This window comes from Melanerpes formicivorus, unplaced genomic scaffold (genome assembly GCF_026170545.1).
Source record: "Melanerpes formicivorus ecotype bairdi unplaced genomic scaffold, bMelFor1.0.p_v2 SCAF_70, whole genome shotgun sequence".
NCBI lineage: Eukaryota > Metazoa > Chordata > Aves > Piciformes > Picidae > Melanerpes > Melanerpes formicivorus.
The window spans coordinates 928,825-948,824 of record NW_027142422.1 but is presented as its reverse complement, the minus strand read 5'-3'; the positions used below and the strand labels follow the sequence as shown (position 1 = coordinate 948,824).

The 20,000-nt window shown below is 47.5% G+C and overlaps 1 protein-coding gene across 15 annotated transcripts in view; it reads right to left on the bottom strand.

Moving 5' to 3' along the window:
• Positions 1–20,000, bottom strand: part of CD96 (CD96 molecule) — a 59,506-nt gene that overhangs the window by 20,278 nt on the left and 19,228 nt on the right. For 11 of the 15 annotated variants that reach the window (XM_068163076.1, XM_068163086.1, XM_068163075.1 and 8 more), the window contains 2 exons: positions 13,865–14,012; positions 4,658–5,012 (listed from right to left, as the gene is read on the bottom strand). In XM_068163076.1, coding sequence (XP_068019177.1) covers positions 4,658–4,676 — 19 coding nt within the window. In that variant the 5' untranslated portion in view covers positions 4,677–5,012; positions 13,865–14,012. Of the gene's footprint in view, positions 1–4,657; positions 5,013–5,117; positions 5,268–12,923; positions 13,308–13,864; positions 14,013–20,000 lie in introns of those variants that run through there. The other 4 variants (XM_068163080.1, XM_068163082.1, XM_068163081.1 and 1 more) reach the window with 4 other exon arrangements.

The window sequence follows — 20,000 nt, the reverse complement described above, 5'->3', positions numbered from 1 at the left end:
GGCCTGAGCGCCTTTGTCATCCCATTTCTGTTATGGCACTCCTCTCTGATGCTTGGACAAGGGCCTACAGAAACTGCCAGCCACCACCTGCAGGATTTTTTGCCAACTGTTTTCCATTTCCTTCCCAGCTGTCTGCTTTTGCAGACCGTGGACCTCCCCATAGCTCCAGCATGCAAATGCATAGTGTCCAAGGCTAAAAAAGACCTCACTGGTCCTTTCACAGCATCACAGAGCATCGCCTCCAGAGATCATCCAGTCCAACCCCCTGCCAAAGCAGAATCACATAGGGCAGTCTGCACAAGAATGCATGAAGGTGGGTTTTGAAAGTCCCCAGAGAAGGAGACTCCACAACCTCTGCAGGCAGCCTGCTCCAGTGCTCCATCACCCTCCCTGTAAAGAAGTTTCTCCTCATGTTGAGGTGAAACCTTCAGTGTTCAAGTTTGTATCCATTGTTCCTTGTCTTATTGTGCACCACTGAAAAGAGCTTAGCCCCCTCCACTTGACACCCACCCCTCAGATATTTATAGGCATTGATATCAGAAATCCCCTCTCAGTCTTCTCAAGACTAAACAGCCCCAGGGACCTCAGTCTCTCCTCATAGGTGAGATGCTTAAGTCCCCTAATCATCCTCATGGCTCTCCATTGTACTCTCTCTGGCAGATCCCTGTTTCTTTTAAATTGGGGAGCCCAAAACTGGGCACAATGCTCCAGGTGTGGTCTCACTAGGGCACCACCAGATGCAAAAGACATCTATAGCACATGCCTAGTTCATGCATATGCAGCCTTTTAGAAGCATGTTTAGGCAGGCTGAGCTCTCCAGCTGGCACAGCTCATAGTGCTGGTCAGGCTATGGCCAGCACTTCAGATATGTCTTGGAGGATAAATGCTGCTGCCTGATTCCCTGCTCCCATCTGAGGAAACACACTCAAAGCAGTTGTGGTGAATACACTGGATGTTAAGGGAGTTGTCTCTGGGGATGAAATCTCTGCCTGTCATTCAGAAGCCTCTGTCTCAGAGGATCAAGAAACCCTTAAGCTGAGGATGGACAGAATATTCAGGCCAGTGTAACTGGCAGCCAAAGGAGGGAATAAAAGTATTAAAGACATATGCTCTGTTTTCCAGTTCAGAGAAGAGACCACAGTGAACACTAATCTTATCTGCAGATGCTAGAGGCCAAGAGAATTAGATTTCAATCCAGAATTTGGGCTCTCATCTGTAAGTCCAGTTACCTCAGCTGCTACTGCTGATCAGTTCATGCAAGTTTTACACCTGGAAATAATGTATTTTCTGTAAGATGGGGAAAAATAAGTCTCAGATGAGCCTTTTCATTGATCTGAAACATACATCACCATTCAGAGAGACAGCCCAAGTGTCACCTGGTGTATTCAGCAACCACAGAAATCCCTGAGCAGCTCATTTGAGTTCCTAGATCACTATATGTCTTGTCCTTAGAATGTGTTTTCCCCCTTAAAATAACATCCTAAAAATATACTGCTGCCATGAATGCAGCCACCCAGCATTGTTGTGATAGAGAAAGAAACTTCCCAGCAAGATGGATTTCTTTTTCTTCACTTCAGAGCTGTGCTTTGCCCTGATTCCTACCATAAGCCCAAAGGCTGAAACAGTCATTCACCCTGCTGCTGACACCGGTGTGTGGTGTCCTCATGGCAGGACTTTTGATGCACATGGCATCAAAAAACCCTTCTGAGACGTGGTGCTCCTCTCAGCCTGCTTACAGGAAGCTGTCCCTTCCCTGGAGGCAGACAGGAGGTCTTGCTCACAGCAGAGGAAGTTATCATGAGAGGTTTCTCCCTCTCAACCTCCTTCCTGAAAACTTACTCCCAGGCAGCTCAGCAGGTGCCACAGTAGGATGTCACACAGCAGGTTCCAGGTGGTGGGGATGAGAGGATGCTCAGAAACATGCACAGGGCAGTGGACCTCATAGGTAGCTGGAGAGAGGACATATCTGTGACTGGCTTTTCCTTGGTGGAGTAGCTGCAGGGATGTTTGTCCCAGAGCCAGGCTGCACATTTGTTTTCCATCATGCTACATGTGCTTTCCAGAGAGACCAAGAGGCCACAGCAAGGCTTGGAGGTTTTAAATGAACAGAGACTATGCCCAGGCAAGCAGCACATTGTCAGGAGGATGTGTGCACCCCAGCATTCTGTTTTGGACTGGACAAGCAGTTGGCCTCCCCTGTGTGCCAGGCAGAAGCGATGGGTTCTGAGCATTGCCCAACAGTGCTGTGCAGCACAGGGCTCTGGGACACCTCTGTCACCTCATGAGACATTCATCTCTCTCCCCTGCTGTGGCACTGGTGGGGTCCTCTAATTATTTTCTGCACATCTGTTTGCCACTGGAGGAGGTATTCTAAATGCTACAAATGACTCCTCCTGTGCAAATCACCCCTATTATGTGCCATGCACACAAAAACCTCGACTGCAATAGAATTCCTCTACCTCAATTACAGTGAGCTGCACCTAAGGAAGGAACAGAGCTGCAGTCAGTCCCACATTAAAAAAAATAACATCTTGAACTCCAGGGACAAATTCAATTCTTCACAAAGAGAACCTTTTCAGATATTCTGAAGTGCAAGCTCTTGCTGCCAGAGGCGAGGATGATTACCCTTGCAGGCTGGTGTCCTCTAAACACTGCTTAGAGAAAGCCCTGCTCCCCAGTGAGAAAAAGATGGAGACTTTGAAGTAGGAATTTCATTACAGAGTAAACTAACCTTCCAGGTTTGCTTGGTGCTTAGCACACAGGCTCCCACTTTGTCATTGTGCTTTGGTTTTGAGCTGCTTGGAAAATTGCACTAATGACTGTAGCTGGCAGGCAACCTTGGCCATGGCACCTGACAGAGGGGTGGTGAGTGGGTGGCACTGGCTGGGTTGAGCAGCATGCCAAGGGACGAGGCACTGAGGTGGCAATGAGATCCCCACTGGGCTTTTTCAGTGATCCCTTGCTTCCTCTATCTGCCCTTCCCACCCTTAGCTCTCACACCTCTCCTTACAGCGCTGCTGATTCTGAGTGAGGCAGGAAAGAGGTTTCCCACTCTGCTCCATCCTCTTGCCTCATGGCTACACATCCACACCCACATGCTCTGTTTGACACAATGCAGCCTGGGCTTTGGCTGGGGGGGTTAAGCAGCATGGCAAGATGCATGTGCTGCCTTCTCCAGCCATTTTCCAGATGAAAGATGTTTAAAGATGGGAGAAGACTTTTCATCATTGCTCTCTCAAAGATAGCAGAGAAAATGAAGAGGAGCTCAGCCTGGCCTGGCAGCAGGGCTGCTCCATCACCTTCCCCAGCTCATGGCTGCTGGCACAATTCAAAATGACACTTTCTGCAAACATCTCATTTGACACTGCATCCTACAGACATGCTGGGCCCAAATCCAAATGAGGGACAGCTCTTTAATGATGGCTTTTGCTCACCCCACTGACAAATCCTGCCAGAATTCCCTTGTAAGCAGGGAACTTGCTTCTGAAGGGCTTCATCTGAGCCTTCAAGTCTAGATGAAGGGGTAGCAAGGCCCACAGCCCCCCAATCCTCTCTTTTTGCTGTCTGGAGGGAAGATAGAATAAAATAGAATGGAATGGAATAGAATAGAATATACCAGGTTGGAAGAGACTTTCAAGATCATCATGTCCAACCTATCATCCAACAACACCTAATCAACTAAACCATGCAACCAAGCAGCCTATCAAGTCTCCAAAACCATGACACTCAAAGGTTAAATGAAGCAGAGGAAGAAGGTTGTCATCATCTAGCAGCACTTTATGAGCAGACATGTTCAGTTACAGCTGTGGGTGGTGTTTTTAGCATGTGCTGTGACTGCTCTGTGTTCACAGCCCCTTCCAGATGAGGTAACAAGGTAGGTGCCTTTTGTGAAAGCAGGAGGATCCCAGAGGGCAATCTAGTGCTGAGTTCCCCTGTGTGAGCATCTCTCTACTCCTCACCTCTGTGTTACAAGAAAGGAGCTGCCTAAGCTGGCAGCAGTGTAATTGAGCAGTCTAAGCTGCTGTGTGTGGTAGCTTTAGGTAGTTAATGTTGGGAGGGAAATTTCAACCTACCACACTATGCATGTTCCAGAGAGAGAAAGCATGCTCTTGGGGATAAATGGAAGAGAACCAGCTCCCTCACCTTCTCTGTCATTCCAGCCACACCCCCCTGTGTTCTCCTGCTCCTGTTTAATGCCATTTCTGACCAGCCATGGTGTCCACCTGGATAAGCCATTCAACATTGCATTGTGCACAGTGCAAGTTACTGAGACAACAGAGTATAAAAACTGCAGCCAGTGAACAAAACAAAGCAGTTGTTAAGAGCATTGACCTGACAACTGCACAGCAATGAAAAATCACTGTGTGAAAAGCAGGAACACATTAAAAAATAAAGACTCTGCAGACTCATTGTTTTCAAACTAACATGGGAGGCACAGATGAGAGCAGCCCTGCCTTCTTTGATTGCTTTCTCTTTTCCAGATACAGCTTAAGCAATGTTTCCCTCCCATTTGGCACAGCATCAGCTAAAAGGCTCATGTACATCTCATCTTCCACGTTGTGTCAGAAATGGCTTCAAAGCAGGTTAAAAACCATGTACTGAAATGCAGTGGCACCCAAAGTCTCAAAGTCTCGTTTGTTAGGAACAGTTAACCCACCTGCAGTGTTGGGAAGCATCTTCTCACGTCACACCACAGGGCTGAGGTTTCTACTGAAGCCTCTCAGAAAGGCCATGCCATCCCCTGGTCACTTTGTCAGGAGCTTCAGACAATGTGTGGAGCAGCTTTCAGGAATGGTGCCAGCAAGAGAACACAGGAGCCTGCTTGACAGAGGGCTTTGCAGACACAGCTCAGTCACACGATCACTGGATGGTTTGGGTTGGAAGCCCCAAAACTCTGAGCCTGTTTATTTTGCAGAAGTGCTCTAGCTTTCTAATAATTTCTGTGGCCCTCCTCTGGCTCAGCTCCATCAAGTCCATGCTCTTGTGCCGAGCTTGTGGGGCTTTATCTTGAGCTGTGTTGGAAAGAGGAAGTTATCAGGAGAAGCAGCAGACCACTCGATGAGAAGCGACAAGCGCAGTTTCCCGTCCCATGTGCTGTAAGCCCAGGTGTTTCTTACCCTGCAAACTGCCTAATGGACTTCATCCCCTGATAAATCTGGGTGCCTCCACACCTCTGTATGTTGATACCTTCTTGCAGACACAGACACCTGGGCAGAGCTCAAGGCAGCAGACTGCTTAGGACTCACCACAGAAGGAATGCATCACATAGGAAAAGATGAAAGGTATGCAAGCTGACTCCAGGTACAGTGACAATTTGAGGGCAGCAACTGCCTTCTCAGCATTAAAAAAGATATATAAACTATCACATCATTGAGAGCAATAAAATACCAGGTTACAGTGACACTGAGAACTTAGATTTATTGTTTGATTTTGAGAGAATGCTTTGAAAGCATCAGGTATTAATGAGTTTGTTTGCATGTAGTGCCTTTGTAGTCTTATAAATAACTTCTATGCTATCAGCAAGCCAGAGGCAACCATGGAAAAGTGAAATCTCTCTCCCACCACATCCATCACCTATTAAATTGCCCACTACACCCTCATTCTGTGTCTCTCTAGAAAAGCTGGTGAAGTAGAAGTGAGAACAGCAAAGCAGAGGTTATTTTTCATGTTGAGCCTGACTGAGAACTGTGCCTCAGAGGAGCTCCTATCTGGACTCCAAAGTGCTTTAACCTGGAGCTTTGTAGATCAGGACACCTCACCCGGGTCCTGGAAAGAGAGAAGTTACTCCAGAAGGCAAAACAGAGCTGAGTGCAGCTTACATGACAGCAACACAAGCCAAAGGCATTCCTGAGGATCTCAACAGAGTTAACAACCTGCAGTTGGATGGGATAAAGGCAGCACAGGAGTAGCTAGAAGGTAAAAATGGAGAATGGGAAAGTTCTAAGACATTTCTGCAAAACAGTATTTTCCAGGCCATAATCAGAGTAACATTCAGCTTCTTCAGATGTGGATCTTTTTGGTTCACTCCATGCTCAAAGGCATAATGTAAGCCTACCCCAAGGAGCCTGTGAGGACTTGTTAGTACAGCAGTGTGTGCTGAACATCCATCTTACAGAGCACTCCTGGCTAAGAAGCTGAGGAAAAGGATGGGGAGTTAAAATGGTTTTCAACAGATAAAATCCCTCTCACCCTTCAGTATGAGCTCCTGAAGTTTTGACCACCACTAAAATTAAGAGAGATTTCTAGCTTTTGGTTGGTTGATAGGGGTCACTGCCTATGTAAAACAGATGTTCAATTTCTAGCTGTGCCTGTCACCTCTTGAAGCAGCATCAGAAAGGGCCTGAGCTGCTGCTTCTTGTTTCAGTGGAACACCATGTCCTAGCCAGGGGGGATTTAAGAGAGTCACTGATTACACATTTGCTGCTCAAAGTGGAGGAGGGACATTCATGTGAAAATTGTCCCTAGGTGTCACCTGGACCAGCGTTTTGATTGCAAATCAAGAGTAGGTTGGTAGTCACCTCCCACAGCCCTTCTCCTAGTTCAACCCTTTGTCCTAGATGCTATTTCCATCCCAATCACTGATGTGTGACCTACCTGCCTCTCGGAGCCTGCTCGTGACAGGCACACAAGCACCACCTGACTCAGCCCCACTTGTCCTCCTGCCCAGAATGAGGATGTGCTTCAGCTTCTCCACAGCTGATTTACCTTAGCAGCACTACTAACAGCAGAGAAATCATCTGAGACCTCTACCAGAGGAGTTAACTTCTCTTTTGCATGATTGCCTCCATGTTCAGATGAATATGCAGTGGTTTTAAGGGTCTCACCAGAGCACTGCCCACACCAATGGCTGGCAGCTGGGTGCTTCCAGGCTGTGCCCTCCAAAGAGAGCACCACCGCGTAGACAAGGGAAGGCACTTGTGTTCCCCAAGTCTTATCTCCCAAAAGGCTGAGGCCACCTCTGCTCCTTAGAAAATCAGTGATTCAGTAAATTATTTTCCAGTCTGTTACTGTAATTGGATTTAAAGAAAAAATAATAAAAGTACCTTGTGAGATTTTCCTTCAAGTCAGAAAGGTGAAGAATCACCCTGTGACTGAGCACAAATCAAACACTTCTAATGTTGTTTGACATTTTAATTGCAAATAAGGAAGGATCTCTCATTACAGAACTGAGCTGGCTTGTGAATCAGCCTCTCCAGAGGACACTTCCTCCTCCTACCCCCTGCTCGGGTGCACAGCAGCTGAAGCAGCAAACATCATGCAAAGCAAGGCAGCCACAGCCCATACCACTCATCCTTTTTCCCTTCTATGCTGCACTGACTCAGAGTGGATTAACAGATTCTACTCTGCAGCAAAGGGCTTGTCAAGGAGGGGGAATAAAGCCCACCACAGAGCTGCATGAGAAAAAACAAACCAACAAAACCGAGCTTAAAAGTGCCCTGGATCTGTTTGCAGGAGGCTGGGTCACAGCAATTCCAGGACCATTTCAGTGATTTACCTGAGTATGCCACAGGCACCCTTGGCTTGCAGTGCTTCTGGCAAGCAATCTGTCAGTGATCTTCCAGCATGCAAGAAAGTGTCAGGGCTGACAAGCAGCACAGCTGACCAGCTGCTCAGAACACAGGTACAATTTAAGAAGTCTGATTTAATATCTTGTTCTACCAACACTGCTCATGGCTAAATGGGAAATAAAACTAATCTATCCTTATTAGATTTGGGCTGTAAGCTCATATCACCATGAGATATTGGACTTCACTGGCAGGCTTCCTGCTGTGCACAGGCTCTGATTCCCAGTAAGCTGAAGAGGGCAAGGTGAATAATGAAAGAAATCTAAGTTCAAAGAAAATTCATATATAGCTCAGTGGTTTGAAGAGTAGAAACACTTGCCTTGTATATGAAACAGAAAAGGAAAGATACAATCTATGCTCATCTAGAAGAAAGGTTTCATTATAGCAATGTGGATGCTGCCTGTGTCTGAAACCACTGGATGCAGCAAATGTATCCCTTTGAATTCTAGGGAGCATTGCCCTCTTCTCCTGAACAGAAAAAGTTCGTGCCCAGCTGGATAGGATCAACACCTCCATCATGCACCAGCTGCCCACAGCAAAGAACAAGGAGTTTTTCTTCAAGGAAGTAATCTGCTGTTTCAAAATTACCCAAAGTGTGGATCAGAGCAAGCATACCAGCCATCTCCTGCTTAGAATTATTATCTATTCAAAATAGAAAGTGAAAATACCTTTGATGCAGTCAGTCTGGCTTGGGCACCTGATGAAGAGTTCTATCTCCTAATGGGCTCCCCAGCCAGTTTTCCTTAGTTTTCCATTTGACAGCTGCAGTTTCCAGCAGCCATTCTCTATGGGTGACCTTTCCTTCTCTCACTGGCACCTTCTTTTGTTACCCCCTGACCTGCTCCTTGTGCAGTAGCTCATGTGGGTGGGCAGTTCCTCCAGAGAGTGGGTCACAGAATCACCAAGGTTGGCAGAGACCTCAAAGATCACCAAGTCCAACCTGTCACCACAGACCTCATGACTAAACCATGGCACCAAGTTCCACGTCCAATCCCCTCTTGAACACCTCCAGGGATGCTCCACCACCTCCCTGGGCAGCACATTCCAATGGCTAATGACTCTCTCAGTGATTACTTTCTCCTCATGGAGTTACCTTTGTAAGACCTGCCTCCCACCCCTCAAAAGGTAAGGATGACCTCCTGTCTTGCTATTTAAACCCCACACTTGCCATGCATCATCCCTACAGTCACAAGTTCCTTGCTCACAAGATTTTTTTCCCCAGGACCTGATGCATACCTAAGAGTTCAACTTTTTACTGGTTGGCATATTGTAGTTAACAGCATTTAGCAGCTCCCAGTGTAACACCACAAAGAAGCCTGCACTATTATTCCCTTGTTCCTCGTGCTGTGTACTTTCTTTCTGGGAAACAGCCAGAGCCTGTCTCAGGAGGTTGTTATTTTGCTCCAAGAGACCAAAATCAATCAATCAACCCATAGCTTGGCAGCACTGGAACAGAAGATTAGGACTCTCGAGGCAGACTGCAAACACAATGCCCTCAATTAACTTTTCTGGGTTGGGCCAGAGGCAGTCAGATCCTTGTTAAGTCAATTATTAACACAGATGGTCAGTGTGCATATTTTTTATGACAAATCTTATTAATTTAATGAGCAAAGCAGTAAGCTCAGAAAAAGGCTGAGAAGCAGGGCACTGCCCTGCCTGCCAGGCCACCAGGAGCAAGTCACCTGGGGCATGCTGGGCTGCTGCCACATGCCAGCATCCATCCTTTCCAGCCAGCGGTGCCAGAGCTCTTCCCACCCGTCATGGTTTTCAGGTGTTTGAGACCCTGTACCCTGCCAGTCCTTCCTGACATACATTACAGAGATGTGAGCAATGGGGAGGGCTCTGAATGCTGCAGCTGATGCTGGAGTTTCTTTAAAGCTGCTGATTTTCAAGCAAGGGTGGCACTCTGGCTTTGGAGCAGGGAAAAGGCACCTCTAGCATTGATTTTCACAGGAAGTCTCCTGGGGCTCTCTAGAGAGAAACCTCAGGAGGCATCTGGGGTCCCCTCTCTGTGCATGGAGAATCAGTTTAAGGAAACATTTTGTGCCTGTGTATTTTAATTCCTAGCAGATAACTCTCAGGCAGGTTTTGAATGCCCAGTTTCCTGGGCCTGAAAGAGCTTGCTGGCACTCATGCCTTTTTGCTTTTACTTTTGTTTTTTTTGCAGCTCAAAAGCAGGTACCAAACCCTTGTGTTGAAATTGGTCTGACAGCTTTGCTCTGCTGCAGTTCTGCTGCCAATTTGATCATCCTCATTAAGCCCTTCCATAACACCCAGCTGGCTTTTTTAACAGCTGAGTTTGGTCTGCTGTCTTCCAGATTTTTTTCTCAGGATTTGGCTTTAAAATGACATTGGCTAGAGCTCATCTCACTGCAGAAACTAGTTACTTCTCAAGGGGACAGAAGCTTGCAAGCCCTGCTTTTTGGGCCTGAAGCTCTGCACTTGAAGGCCAGTTTTTCCCTGCTGATCTGTGTCATTCTCTGAGGCAGCTTCCTCATGGGAGGTAGGGAATCAGCCTCTCTATTTGAAAAGTGAAGGTATTCGGGGCTCTGCCAAAGAGGAACAAAACCCCAACCCCTGACACCCAGCAGAGACTGAATTCCCCTAGAGGAGTTCAAAAGAAAGCAGCTGAAGTGTGACAGGCTGCAATTAGCTCACAAACATTCTGTTCTACGATGCAGAACTATGTCCACTCTCCTTGTTCAGCAACAGCTTATTAAAACCCTTTCCTGCCTGAACACCATTTCAGAGCAGTTGAATAAGCAGCAGCACTGGAAGGCTGTATCCTGCACGGTCCTGCTGAGGAATTAAACTGGTGCCAGGCAAGTGTCTGATGTAACCTGCTCCAGCAGGGCATCACAATGTACAAGAACCTGGCAGCATTGCTGTCCTCCAGAAGAGCCGCCCCAGGTTGTCCCGCTGTGAAAGGCTGGCAGATGGAGCAGCTCTGGTGGCCTGTGTACCTGGCATAGCCTGACTGGTGACTTGCTTCCAGCAAGGAGAATGGTGTGTCAGCACAGACTCACCAGGGGAGGATGTGGGTGGCTAGGAGCAATGACAGCTTCAGGCTGAAACTGACTCCTGTGTTCATCCACCTGGATAAATATTTGTTGCTGCTCTGTGTCTGTGTGTGTTCAGCAGTAGGAACAGGAGTGAAATACTTCTAATTTGCAGCACCTTCAAATGCATTCCAGTCAGGCTCCCTTCTCCAGGGGATAGATGGCATTTGGAAGTCCTCAGTCTTTTCCTAACTTCAGGTATTGTTGTGTGGGAAAGAAATCAGAGCATTTGTTCTTTAGCAGCCTGGCAGAGGCATGCTGCCATGTAATCACAGAGTGGTAAGGGACCTATGAAGATCAAGTGTAATGCCTCTGCCAGAGCAGGACCCCCTAAAGCAGATGGAACAGGAGCGTGTCCAGGTGGTCTTGAAATCTCCAGAGCTGGAGACTCTACCACCTCTCTGGGCAGCCTATTCCAGTGCTCTGTCAGCTTCAAAGTAAAGAAGTTCCTTCTCACGTTTAGATGGACCTTCCTATGTTCAAGTTTGTGCCCATTACATCTTGTCCTGTCACTGGGTCCCACCAAGAAGAGTCTGGCCTCATCTTCTGCATGCCCACTCCTAACAAATATCTAAGTGTTAATAAGGTGCCCCTTCAGCCTCCTCTTCTCTGAGCTAAGCAGCCCCAGCTCTCCCAGCCTTTCCTCACATGAGAGATGTTCCAGTCTCCTCAGCATGTTAGTGGCCCCATGCTGAACTCTCTCCAGCAGTTCTGGGCACCCTAGCTCAGGAAGGACAAAGAACTGCACACAGTGCTCCAGGTGAGGCCCCATCAGTGAAGAATAGAGGGAGAGAAGAACCTGATGGTCAGATATGTCTGCAACCCCAAATCACAGAATCACCAAGGTTGGAAGAGACCTCAAGGATCATCAAGTCCAACCTGTCACCACTGACCTCATGACAAAACCATGGCACCAAGTGCCACATCCAATCCCCTCTTGAACATCTCCAGGGATGGTGACTCCACCACCTCCCTGGGCAGCACATTCCAATGGCTAATAACTCTCTCTGTGAGGAACTTTCTCCTCACCTCCAGCCTAAACTTCCCCTGGTGCAGCTTCCCAGTATGGCTCCTGTTCCCAGTGTGTGATTGATACAATTAACAATGGAAAAAGGCAACAAAGAGCTTTTGTGGCAAGGCTTCATATTGTTCATTTTTGCAGATTCTGGCCCTGTGCTAGCACTATTTTGATCTGTTCCAACACCTTAGCCTTACAGGATTCAGTGGTTGATGTGCGTGACCAGTGTTCTTGTCTGGCACTGGTGACTGCTGCCAGTGGTAAGGTTTTCTTTCTCACACTTCCTTTTTCTGCTCTCTTTGTATGGGCTAAGGCAGCATCAGCCAGACCACAAAAGCAGGAAGCCTAATTACTGTAGCTGGGCAGCTGAAATTATGAAGTTTCTTAAGACTACAACTTAGATAAGGAGCTGTCTAACAAAGAAGCAGGATGCCTGTAGACCATCAGAGGAAGAATCTAAGCCTGGATAAGACACTTGGTCTACAGTGCAGACTTGGAGAAGTCCAATTACAGCATCCTGATTTACAAACAATAAATTGAAGGCAGGACTGGTGGGGAACTGGTGGAAGCTGAGCACTGGGCAGAAGGCACTGATTGACAAGGAAAAACACAGCTTCCTCTGTAAAGAGCTTAATTTACACAAACCCTCCAGCCTTCAGAAAGGGATTTCTACAGTGGTGGACCCCACCAGGTACAGTTTTGCATTTGCTATTTTTCAGCCATTCTACTTGAATAGAGAAGGCTGAGGATGACAAATACCACACTGAATCAGATCTAGGCTTCAAGACAGCTGAGTAAATGAGGATTCCTGTCTGGGGCACAGGAGGAGGCAGCAGGGGCATGGGCAGCCTGCTGAGCACTTGTTTTGACTAACCAGAGATTGGAAGCAGCCAGCCTTGGCAGAGCTCATCAAACCACCACTGTGTGGGTAGTGACTGGTGGGAGAGGCAGCTCCTGGGGAGAAAGCAGCAGCCACGGCTGTGTGTCAGTGCCTGGCAAATCCAGCACAGCCTTCTGACAAGCAAGGTTTGAAGGAGTCAGAATCGAAGAGCCACCATCCTGACTGCTTTGTTCACTGGCTTTACAAAAGCTGGAGGCAGGACCACTCCACTTCCCCCTGATACAGCAAGCAATCTGGGAAAATGGAATTTGTAACTCTCCCCGCCCCCCCCCCCCAGCATATACATTTGATCACAAGAGCTGTAATGGTACAGGAGAACAGCTCTGCAGCTACTGACATCAGAATCCCCCTCCCCAGCTCCTCATACACTGGGTACTTACAGATCTGTGCATCAAACACATCCAGCTCCTGCATGCTGAAGACAATGCTGAGAGAAGCATGACCCAAATTGTGTCCTATGAAGGGACCTGACTGGCTTCCACGGTTGCTTTGTCAGTTCCACACAGCTTTATCAGGTTTGTCAATACACTAGAACTAGTCAGCAGACTACTCAAAGAAATAAACCCTTTGGAGATCCTGGAGACCTCCTGAGGCCAGGCTCAGCTGAACCTCCATGGCTCTGCTTGCCTCTCAGGCAAGGCAGTAGCCCCCTCCTCCAGCCACCCTCTTTGTAATTAGTGCTTCAATGAGGTACTAATGAGCAAGACAAACATTTCTGAGCTTTAAACCTTTTTGCAGCTGCTGAAGCCATTCCCCCACAATTAAAGACAAATATCTCAAAGGTACTTGAGTCCTTGTTTGCTGCCAAGAAAACTGCACTGCTTAAATCTTCCACCAGAAGTCACATTGCTGTGCCTCTGCCATTTATGGGTGTTCCAGAGATAGAGCAATTGTTATGCTTCAGGTAGAACAGTGTAAACAAAAAACCCCTGTCATAAATCAGAACTATTTGCCTTTGGGCAGGGCAGAGTCATTAATAACAGCAATACCATTACACCTGCTATTAGATTTTCAGGGGCAGAGATACAAGGCTGTGCCACAGCCCAAGCCATTAGCATCTGAGGCTTTATCTTTGCAAGAGAGGCTTTGATCAGAGGTACTTTGCCTAGCTGCAGCTTGTCCTACCACCTCAGCAGGACCAGCAGCTGGCCACTAACATTTTCATTCAAACTCAGTGGCATTCTCCTAGCTCTGCTCTCTACAGGTTCAGGCTGAGATGGGCTGCCACTGCTTACTCTCATTCCTGCTGTTCATTCCTTTAGGTTCCACTTGCCCCATGCAGCTTTGAAAGGCAGCAAGTACCTCACTGCTGGTTGGTTACCTTGGAATTGAATCTTGATGCTTGGAAGAGGCCTTTAAGATCATCAAGTCTGACTGTTAATGGAGCACCTTACAGCCCTCTTCTACCCGTTTTGAAACTCTCCATCTTCCACCCTGAGTGTCTGCTGTGGAGGCCTGGGGAATAATGCCTAGAAAAAAAAAGGTTTACAATGATGATTGCTTGTTCTTTGAAAGAATGGGTTTGCTCCTCTGTACCTCCTTTGGAGTATTTGACACTTGTTTGCAGGCTCAGTCTTTGCAGAGAACTCACAGAACAAATTATTAGAAAGCATTTCTTCCCAGTGAGGATGATGAGACACTGGCACTGGCTGCCCAGGGAGGGCATGGATGCTCCCTCCCTGAAGGTGTTCAAGGCTGGGTTGGATGAAGCCTTGAGCAACCTGGTCTAGAGGGGGGTGCCCTGGCCCATGTCAAGGGGCTTGGAACTAGATGATCTTCAAGGTCCCCTTCAACCCAAACCACTCTATGAATCTATGAAAAATCATCCTAATTTGACATAGGTTCTGCTTTGTCTGTGTCTGCCTCAGGAAGACCATATGCTCCAGAATGACATGTCCTGACCTGGGTTAGTTTATTCCCATTTGTTCAGTTTCCAAGTACTGCTCTCAATGGCAAACCTAAAGAAGATAAACCTAGCAAACCATCAGTGACTTGCTGAGAATTATCTGCAGAGCCTCAACTCAGCAGAGAGCCAAGGAGCCCCATCATTGCTGGGACATGCAGTGGCTGCTGTCAGCTCCCTGGGGAATGACCATCCAAGTGAAAGCCAAAGGCAGCAGGAGGGAGAGCAGACAGCCTGGCAGCACCGTGTGCCACACACCTGTCCTGAACTGGAGGGACAGCAGGAGAGTGAGCACTGCTCCTCACTGGCTGCTGTGCTGCCTGGGGACAGTAAGGAGAGGCTAAAAAGAGGCAATAGGGTGAACCAAGCACTTGCTCTTGTTCTGCTAAGCCTCATCAGCATCCTCTGGCTGACTCTCATGGGTCTGCACGCTGTAAACCAGACCAACAGAAATCTCAGGCTGGTTCTGAAGCTGACCCAGCCAGCAGCACTGCACTGGGGCACGGCAGGGATGCACATCCTGAGCCTCCATGGTCACCAGGCAAAGGCATGGCTGCTGGAGTAGGCTGCTGCACCACGAGGTGGGGATGTAGAATAAAAATCAATCCAAGCCCCAGACATAAATATCCTCTTTGAACACGTGCCAGCAATTTCTCTGCACACACAAACCCAAGCATGCTTTACAGGAAAGCCTCCCCACCCTCCCTGCCCAGCACAGGCTCTCTCCAAGCTTAGGGTTCCTGGTGCCTCTGGTTTTCCAACCACAGGGTTTCAGCTCTATCAAGGTTTGTCTGGGGCTTTGCCCAGAAGAGGCAGCTGTGACTGGCAGCATAATTTGTGTTTCCCTTTGCAGTTTATCTGGTTATTGGCAAGCTCCATCTCTGAGCCCACCATTTACTTTCTTCCTGCTTGTCCTTCAGCAGCCACCTCTGCCGCTTCAGCAGCCCCAGTGACAGTGCATCCTCAAACAGGTTTAAAATGCAAATTGCCTTAGGTTATTCCGAGGTGACATACCCATCAGCTGCCAAGGGAAGAGTATCAGACTGACCAGCTATCACTGAAGCTAAGCAACAAAGCTACCTTGAGTGCACAGGAGCAAGCTCTGTGTCACCCACATCTTGAACAGCTTTCAGTCTGATAATTCACCTTATAAAGCAGGCACAGAGCAGAATACCACCCAGCCACTGACTCCTAATGCACTCTGCAGTGCACTGGACTTCAATATCACAACAGAACAGCTTCCCTACCAGGCAAAGCACAGGAGTTTCCATGGGATAGGAGAGTATTCTGTCTGTTATATTTGCTCTGTGCTTTGCTTAGGTGGTAACACACTCTTCCATGCCATTACCATAAATCCAATTGTTGGCAAATTCTCTCTCACATTTCCCTCCTCTGGCAATAAAGATACATTCAGAACGGGGTGTCTTTAGCAATTGCTTGCCATCCTTTTATTGATGGGTTCTCTGAACAGCTCATTGCAGTTTTATTCTATTACCCATTTAATGGATTTTCATTTCCTCTGACACAGACAGCCCAAGGAATGTTTTACCACAATAGATGCTGCTCCCACTCCCCACCTGGGGCTCGGTTGGGCAGGGGTGTGTGTGTGTGTGTTTGTGTGTGTGTGTGTGTGTGTGTGTGTGTGTGAGAGGGAGCAGTGAGGACTTAAAAAATGTTTTTTTTTTCCCCCATTAATTCATTTTTAAAATTAATTTTACTTTCCTCTACCAGACCTTTGGTGCCTTGAAGAGCCTTTCCCCTCGTTTTTCCTCCCTAAAATACAGCAATTTTGCATTGAAACCGTCATCTACAATTCAGCTAGCGCCAGTGTTGCTGTTTGTAACACCTGCTTTGTATCACAGAGAGCTCAAACTGAGCAATTTGTTTTGACAACTATGTGGTCTTCCTAAACTCACCCAAAGACAATGTTATTCCTGATGGAATCAGCTGATAGGTACCTAGTGAATTATCATTATTCACTCTTTGTTTTAATGTCTCTCATTTAATCTGGTTGCCCAGGGAGGGTATGCCTCAAATAAGGAGGAGCAACTGTTTCTTAGGACCATGGTCAAGGGAGGTGATCCTCCCCCTCTACTCAGCTCTGGGGAGACCCCACCTGGAGTACTGTGTCCAGTTCTGGAGCCCCTATTACAAGAGGGATCTGGAGGTGCTGGAACGTGACCAGAGAAGGGCCAGGAGGATGATCAGGGGGCTGGAGCACCTCTCCTGTGAGGACAGACTGAAGGAGTTGGGGCTGTTCAGTCTGGAGAAGAGAAGGCTCCCAGGTGACCTCATTGTGGCCTTCCAGTATCTGAAGGGGGCTCCAAGGAGGCTGGGGAGGGACTGCTCAGGATCTCAGGCAGTGATAGGACTAAGGGGAATGGAATGAAGCTGGAGGTGGGGAGATTCAGGCTGGATGTGAGGAGGAAGTTCTTCCCCATGAGAGTGGTGAAACCCTGGAATGGGTTGTCCAGGGAGGTGGTTGGGGCACCGTCCCTGGAGGTGTTTAAGGGCAGGCTGGATGAGGCTCTGGCCAGCCTGATGTATTGTGGGGTGTCCCTGCCCATGGCAGGGGGGATGGAACTAGCTGATCCTTGTGGTCCTTTCCAACCCTGACTGATACTATGATACTATGATCTGTAAGGACAAGGAATGTCTTTCCCCAAACCAGCTGACAGAACTGCACAAACCCCAAGACTCAGACACACTGTTGAGCACGTGAGACTTCTGGGATGGGGTGTAAGAAGCTATAAACAGTTTAAATTATGATACACCAAACCTCTAAAGCCACAATCACAGAGAACAGAGTTCAGCTGCATTATTCTTAGCCTCTGTAGCTTCAACAAAATGTCACATTCTGGAGGAAACACTTCCCAAAGAGCTGAGTTCCGTGGGAAGTTCAGGCACACAAGAGCAGTGCTGGCAGCCACTGAGGGACTTGCAGACTCACAGGATCATAGAATGCTAGATTGGAAGGGACCCCAAGGATTGTTTGGTCCAATGAAGCCTGCTGTCGGGAGGTTTCCACCACATGGGGCATAGAGACAAGTGAGTCCTGGGCATTAGGAAGGCACATTGGCCAAAATGCTTAGCACAGCACACAAAATACTGTCTTACTGAAGGAGGAGAAACACCTATGAATGAAAGCTGACATTTTGAAGAAGGCAGTGAAATAAGTTACAATAAGGGAACTGGGCCTGTTCAGTCTACAAAATTGAGGGGAGACCTTACTGCTCTCTACAACTACCTGAAAGGAGGTTTTAGAGAGGTAGGCACTGGTCTCTTCTCACAAGTCACTAAGGATAGGACAAGATGGAATGGCCTCAAGCTGTGCCAGGGGAGGTTTAGGCTGGACATTAGGGAAAAAAAAATCACAGAAAGGATTGTGAGGCACTGGAATGGGCTGCCCAGGAGGGTGGTTGAGTTGCCACCCCTGGACTTGTTAAAAAGCCCATATAGATCTGGTGCCTGGGGACATGGCGTGATGACAGACTTGGCGGAGTGGTGAAATGGCTGGACTTGATCAGCTCAGAGGTCCTCTCCAGCCTGGATGATGTTGTGATTAAAACCCAAGCATTTAAATCTCATCTTAAGGTTAAATCCTCACCAGTTCAGTTAAAAAAAAGCTTGAATTTTGGGTTTAAAAATACCTACATGGCTGAAACTAGAAGTAGCCATCAAAATAAATCTCCTTTACTGCAGATATTTGCCTGTCTTGTTTGAAAGGCTTTTTGTCATTGAAACACGAAGCTAAGGAACACTCTAGATGTTTTCTTCAAAAGTTTTCATAAGAAAATAGCTGAAGGCTGAATAATTCTCCATAGCATCGTGGCTGAAGAAAAAAGAAGGTAAAGCCCAACCACCCTGAAGATAGCATTTACGTGACAAAGAGAAGGGAAGCAGCAGAATTAGAGAGTGAACAAAGCCACCACCCTTCCCTTACAGTTTCTTTCTCTCCCCACAAAGTGGTCTTCCATTTCCTGAGTTTGAGTGGTGTGCTGTGCAGAAAGGACAGCATCCTCGGGGGCCAAAGTGCTGCTGCCTGTGCTCAGCAGAGGGGCAAGCCTGCCAACCCTGTACTGGTGGCCCTGATGCCACTTGCTCAGAGTAATTGCAGGTGAGCTCAAACTGCTGCTAGAAAAGGCAAATGTAATGCTTATAGCAAATGCCAGGTTAATTGTAGCACCTGACTGGGCTGTTTTGAAGTCAGTTGCTTAGCCTCTGTGGACCAAGCTGTTGTTCACAGATGTGGGTAATGACAGCTGTTTACAAGACGACAGGATGTGGGACACAGACAACCTCACCCCCCTTACCCTCGACAAACTGCACAAACAGACTGAACAGCACAGAACTCAATAACCTTTCAGAGACTGAGACAGGACTCCCTTGGGAAGAGAAGTTTCTCTTTGCCTGCAGAGAAATTATTTTGTTGTCTTTTCACTGTTCTGCAAGTGAGAAAATCCTCGTCTTGTCAGGAACGCAGAGATCATTTCATTCACCTAACAAAAGCACAAAACCCCAGGAAGCACAATCCCTTTGTCTGAACTCAATCATTTATTCAGCTCGATGGCATTCCAGCACTGAAATTAAATATTTCCCTCTTCACCTAAATAAAATGTGATCCAACATATTATGCAGTTCTAATCTATTTTGGCCAGTCACATTTTTATGCTGATAAGGGAAAATTAATTTAGCTCTATATGCATAGGAATATCATCCCATTGTGCACGGCAGATAAAATCTCACAAGGCATTTGGCTGGTGAGCACAGCTTCCAGGAGGATGTTCATTTCCAATTGCATTCTCCCCCAATAGATTCTTAATTTGCCTTGTTCTATATGGTTTCCAGTTATCATTTGGTACAGCAATAAAAATCAGTGAGGCAGCAAGAGCTTATAGGCCTGTGCCTAGGTCTGATTTATGGGATGGATGGCACAACAGCGTTGGGCTGCGTAATTGAAATTCATTCAGCTCTCACTGTTTACAGTGGGGTTGTAAAGGGCATTATGTATGTATTGATAAACAATCATTTTATTTGCAATAGTGCTGGATAAAAGGATGCCTTGCCTTCTTGTTCTTGTTCTGTGTATGCTTTATATGTATGAAACTGGTAGAGCTATGGAAAACCTGTTTGTTCCTATCACCTTCTGCCTCACAGCCTTAAAATAGTCTGGTACTCCTTATAAGGCACAACTAGAGAAGGGCAGCAAAGCTGGGGAGGGGTTTGGAGCACAGCCCTGTGAGGAGAGGCTGAGGGAGCTGGGGTTGCTTAGCCTGGGGAAGAGGAGGCTCAGGGGAGACCTTCTTGCTCTCTATAACTACCTGAAGGGAGGCTGTAGCCAGGTGGGGGTTGGTCTCTTCTCCCAGACAACCAGCACCAGAACAAGAGGACACAGTTTCAAGCTGTGCCAGGGGAAGTTTAGGCTGGATGTTAGGAAGAAGTTCTTCACAGAAAGAGAGATTGGCCACTGGAATGTGCTGCCCAGGGAGGTGGTGGAGTCACCGTCACTGGAGGTGTTCAAGAAGAGACTGGATGGGGTGCTTGGTGCCATGGT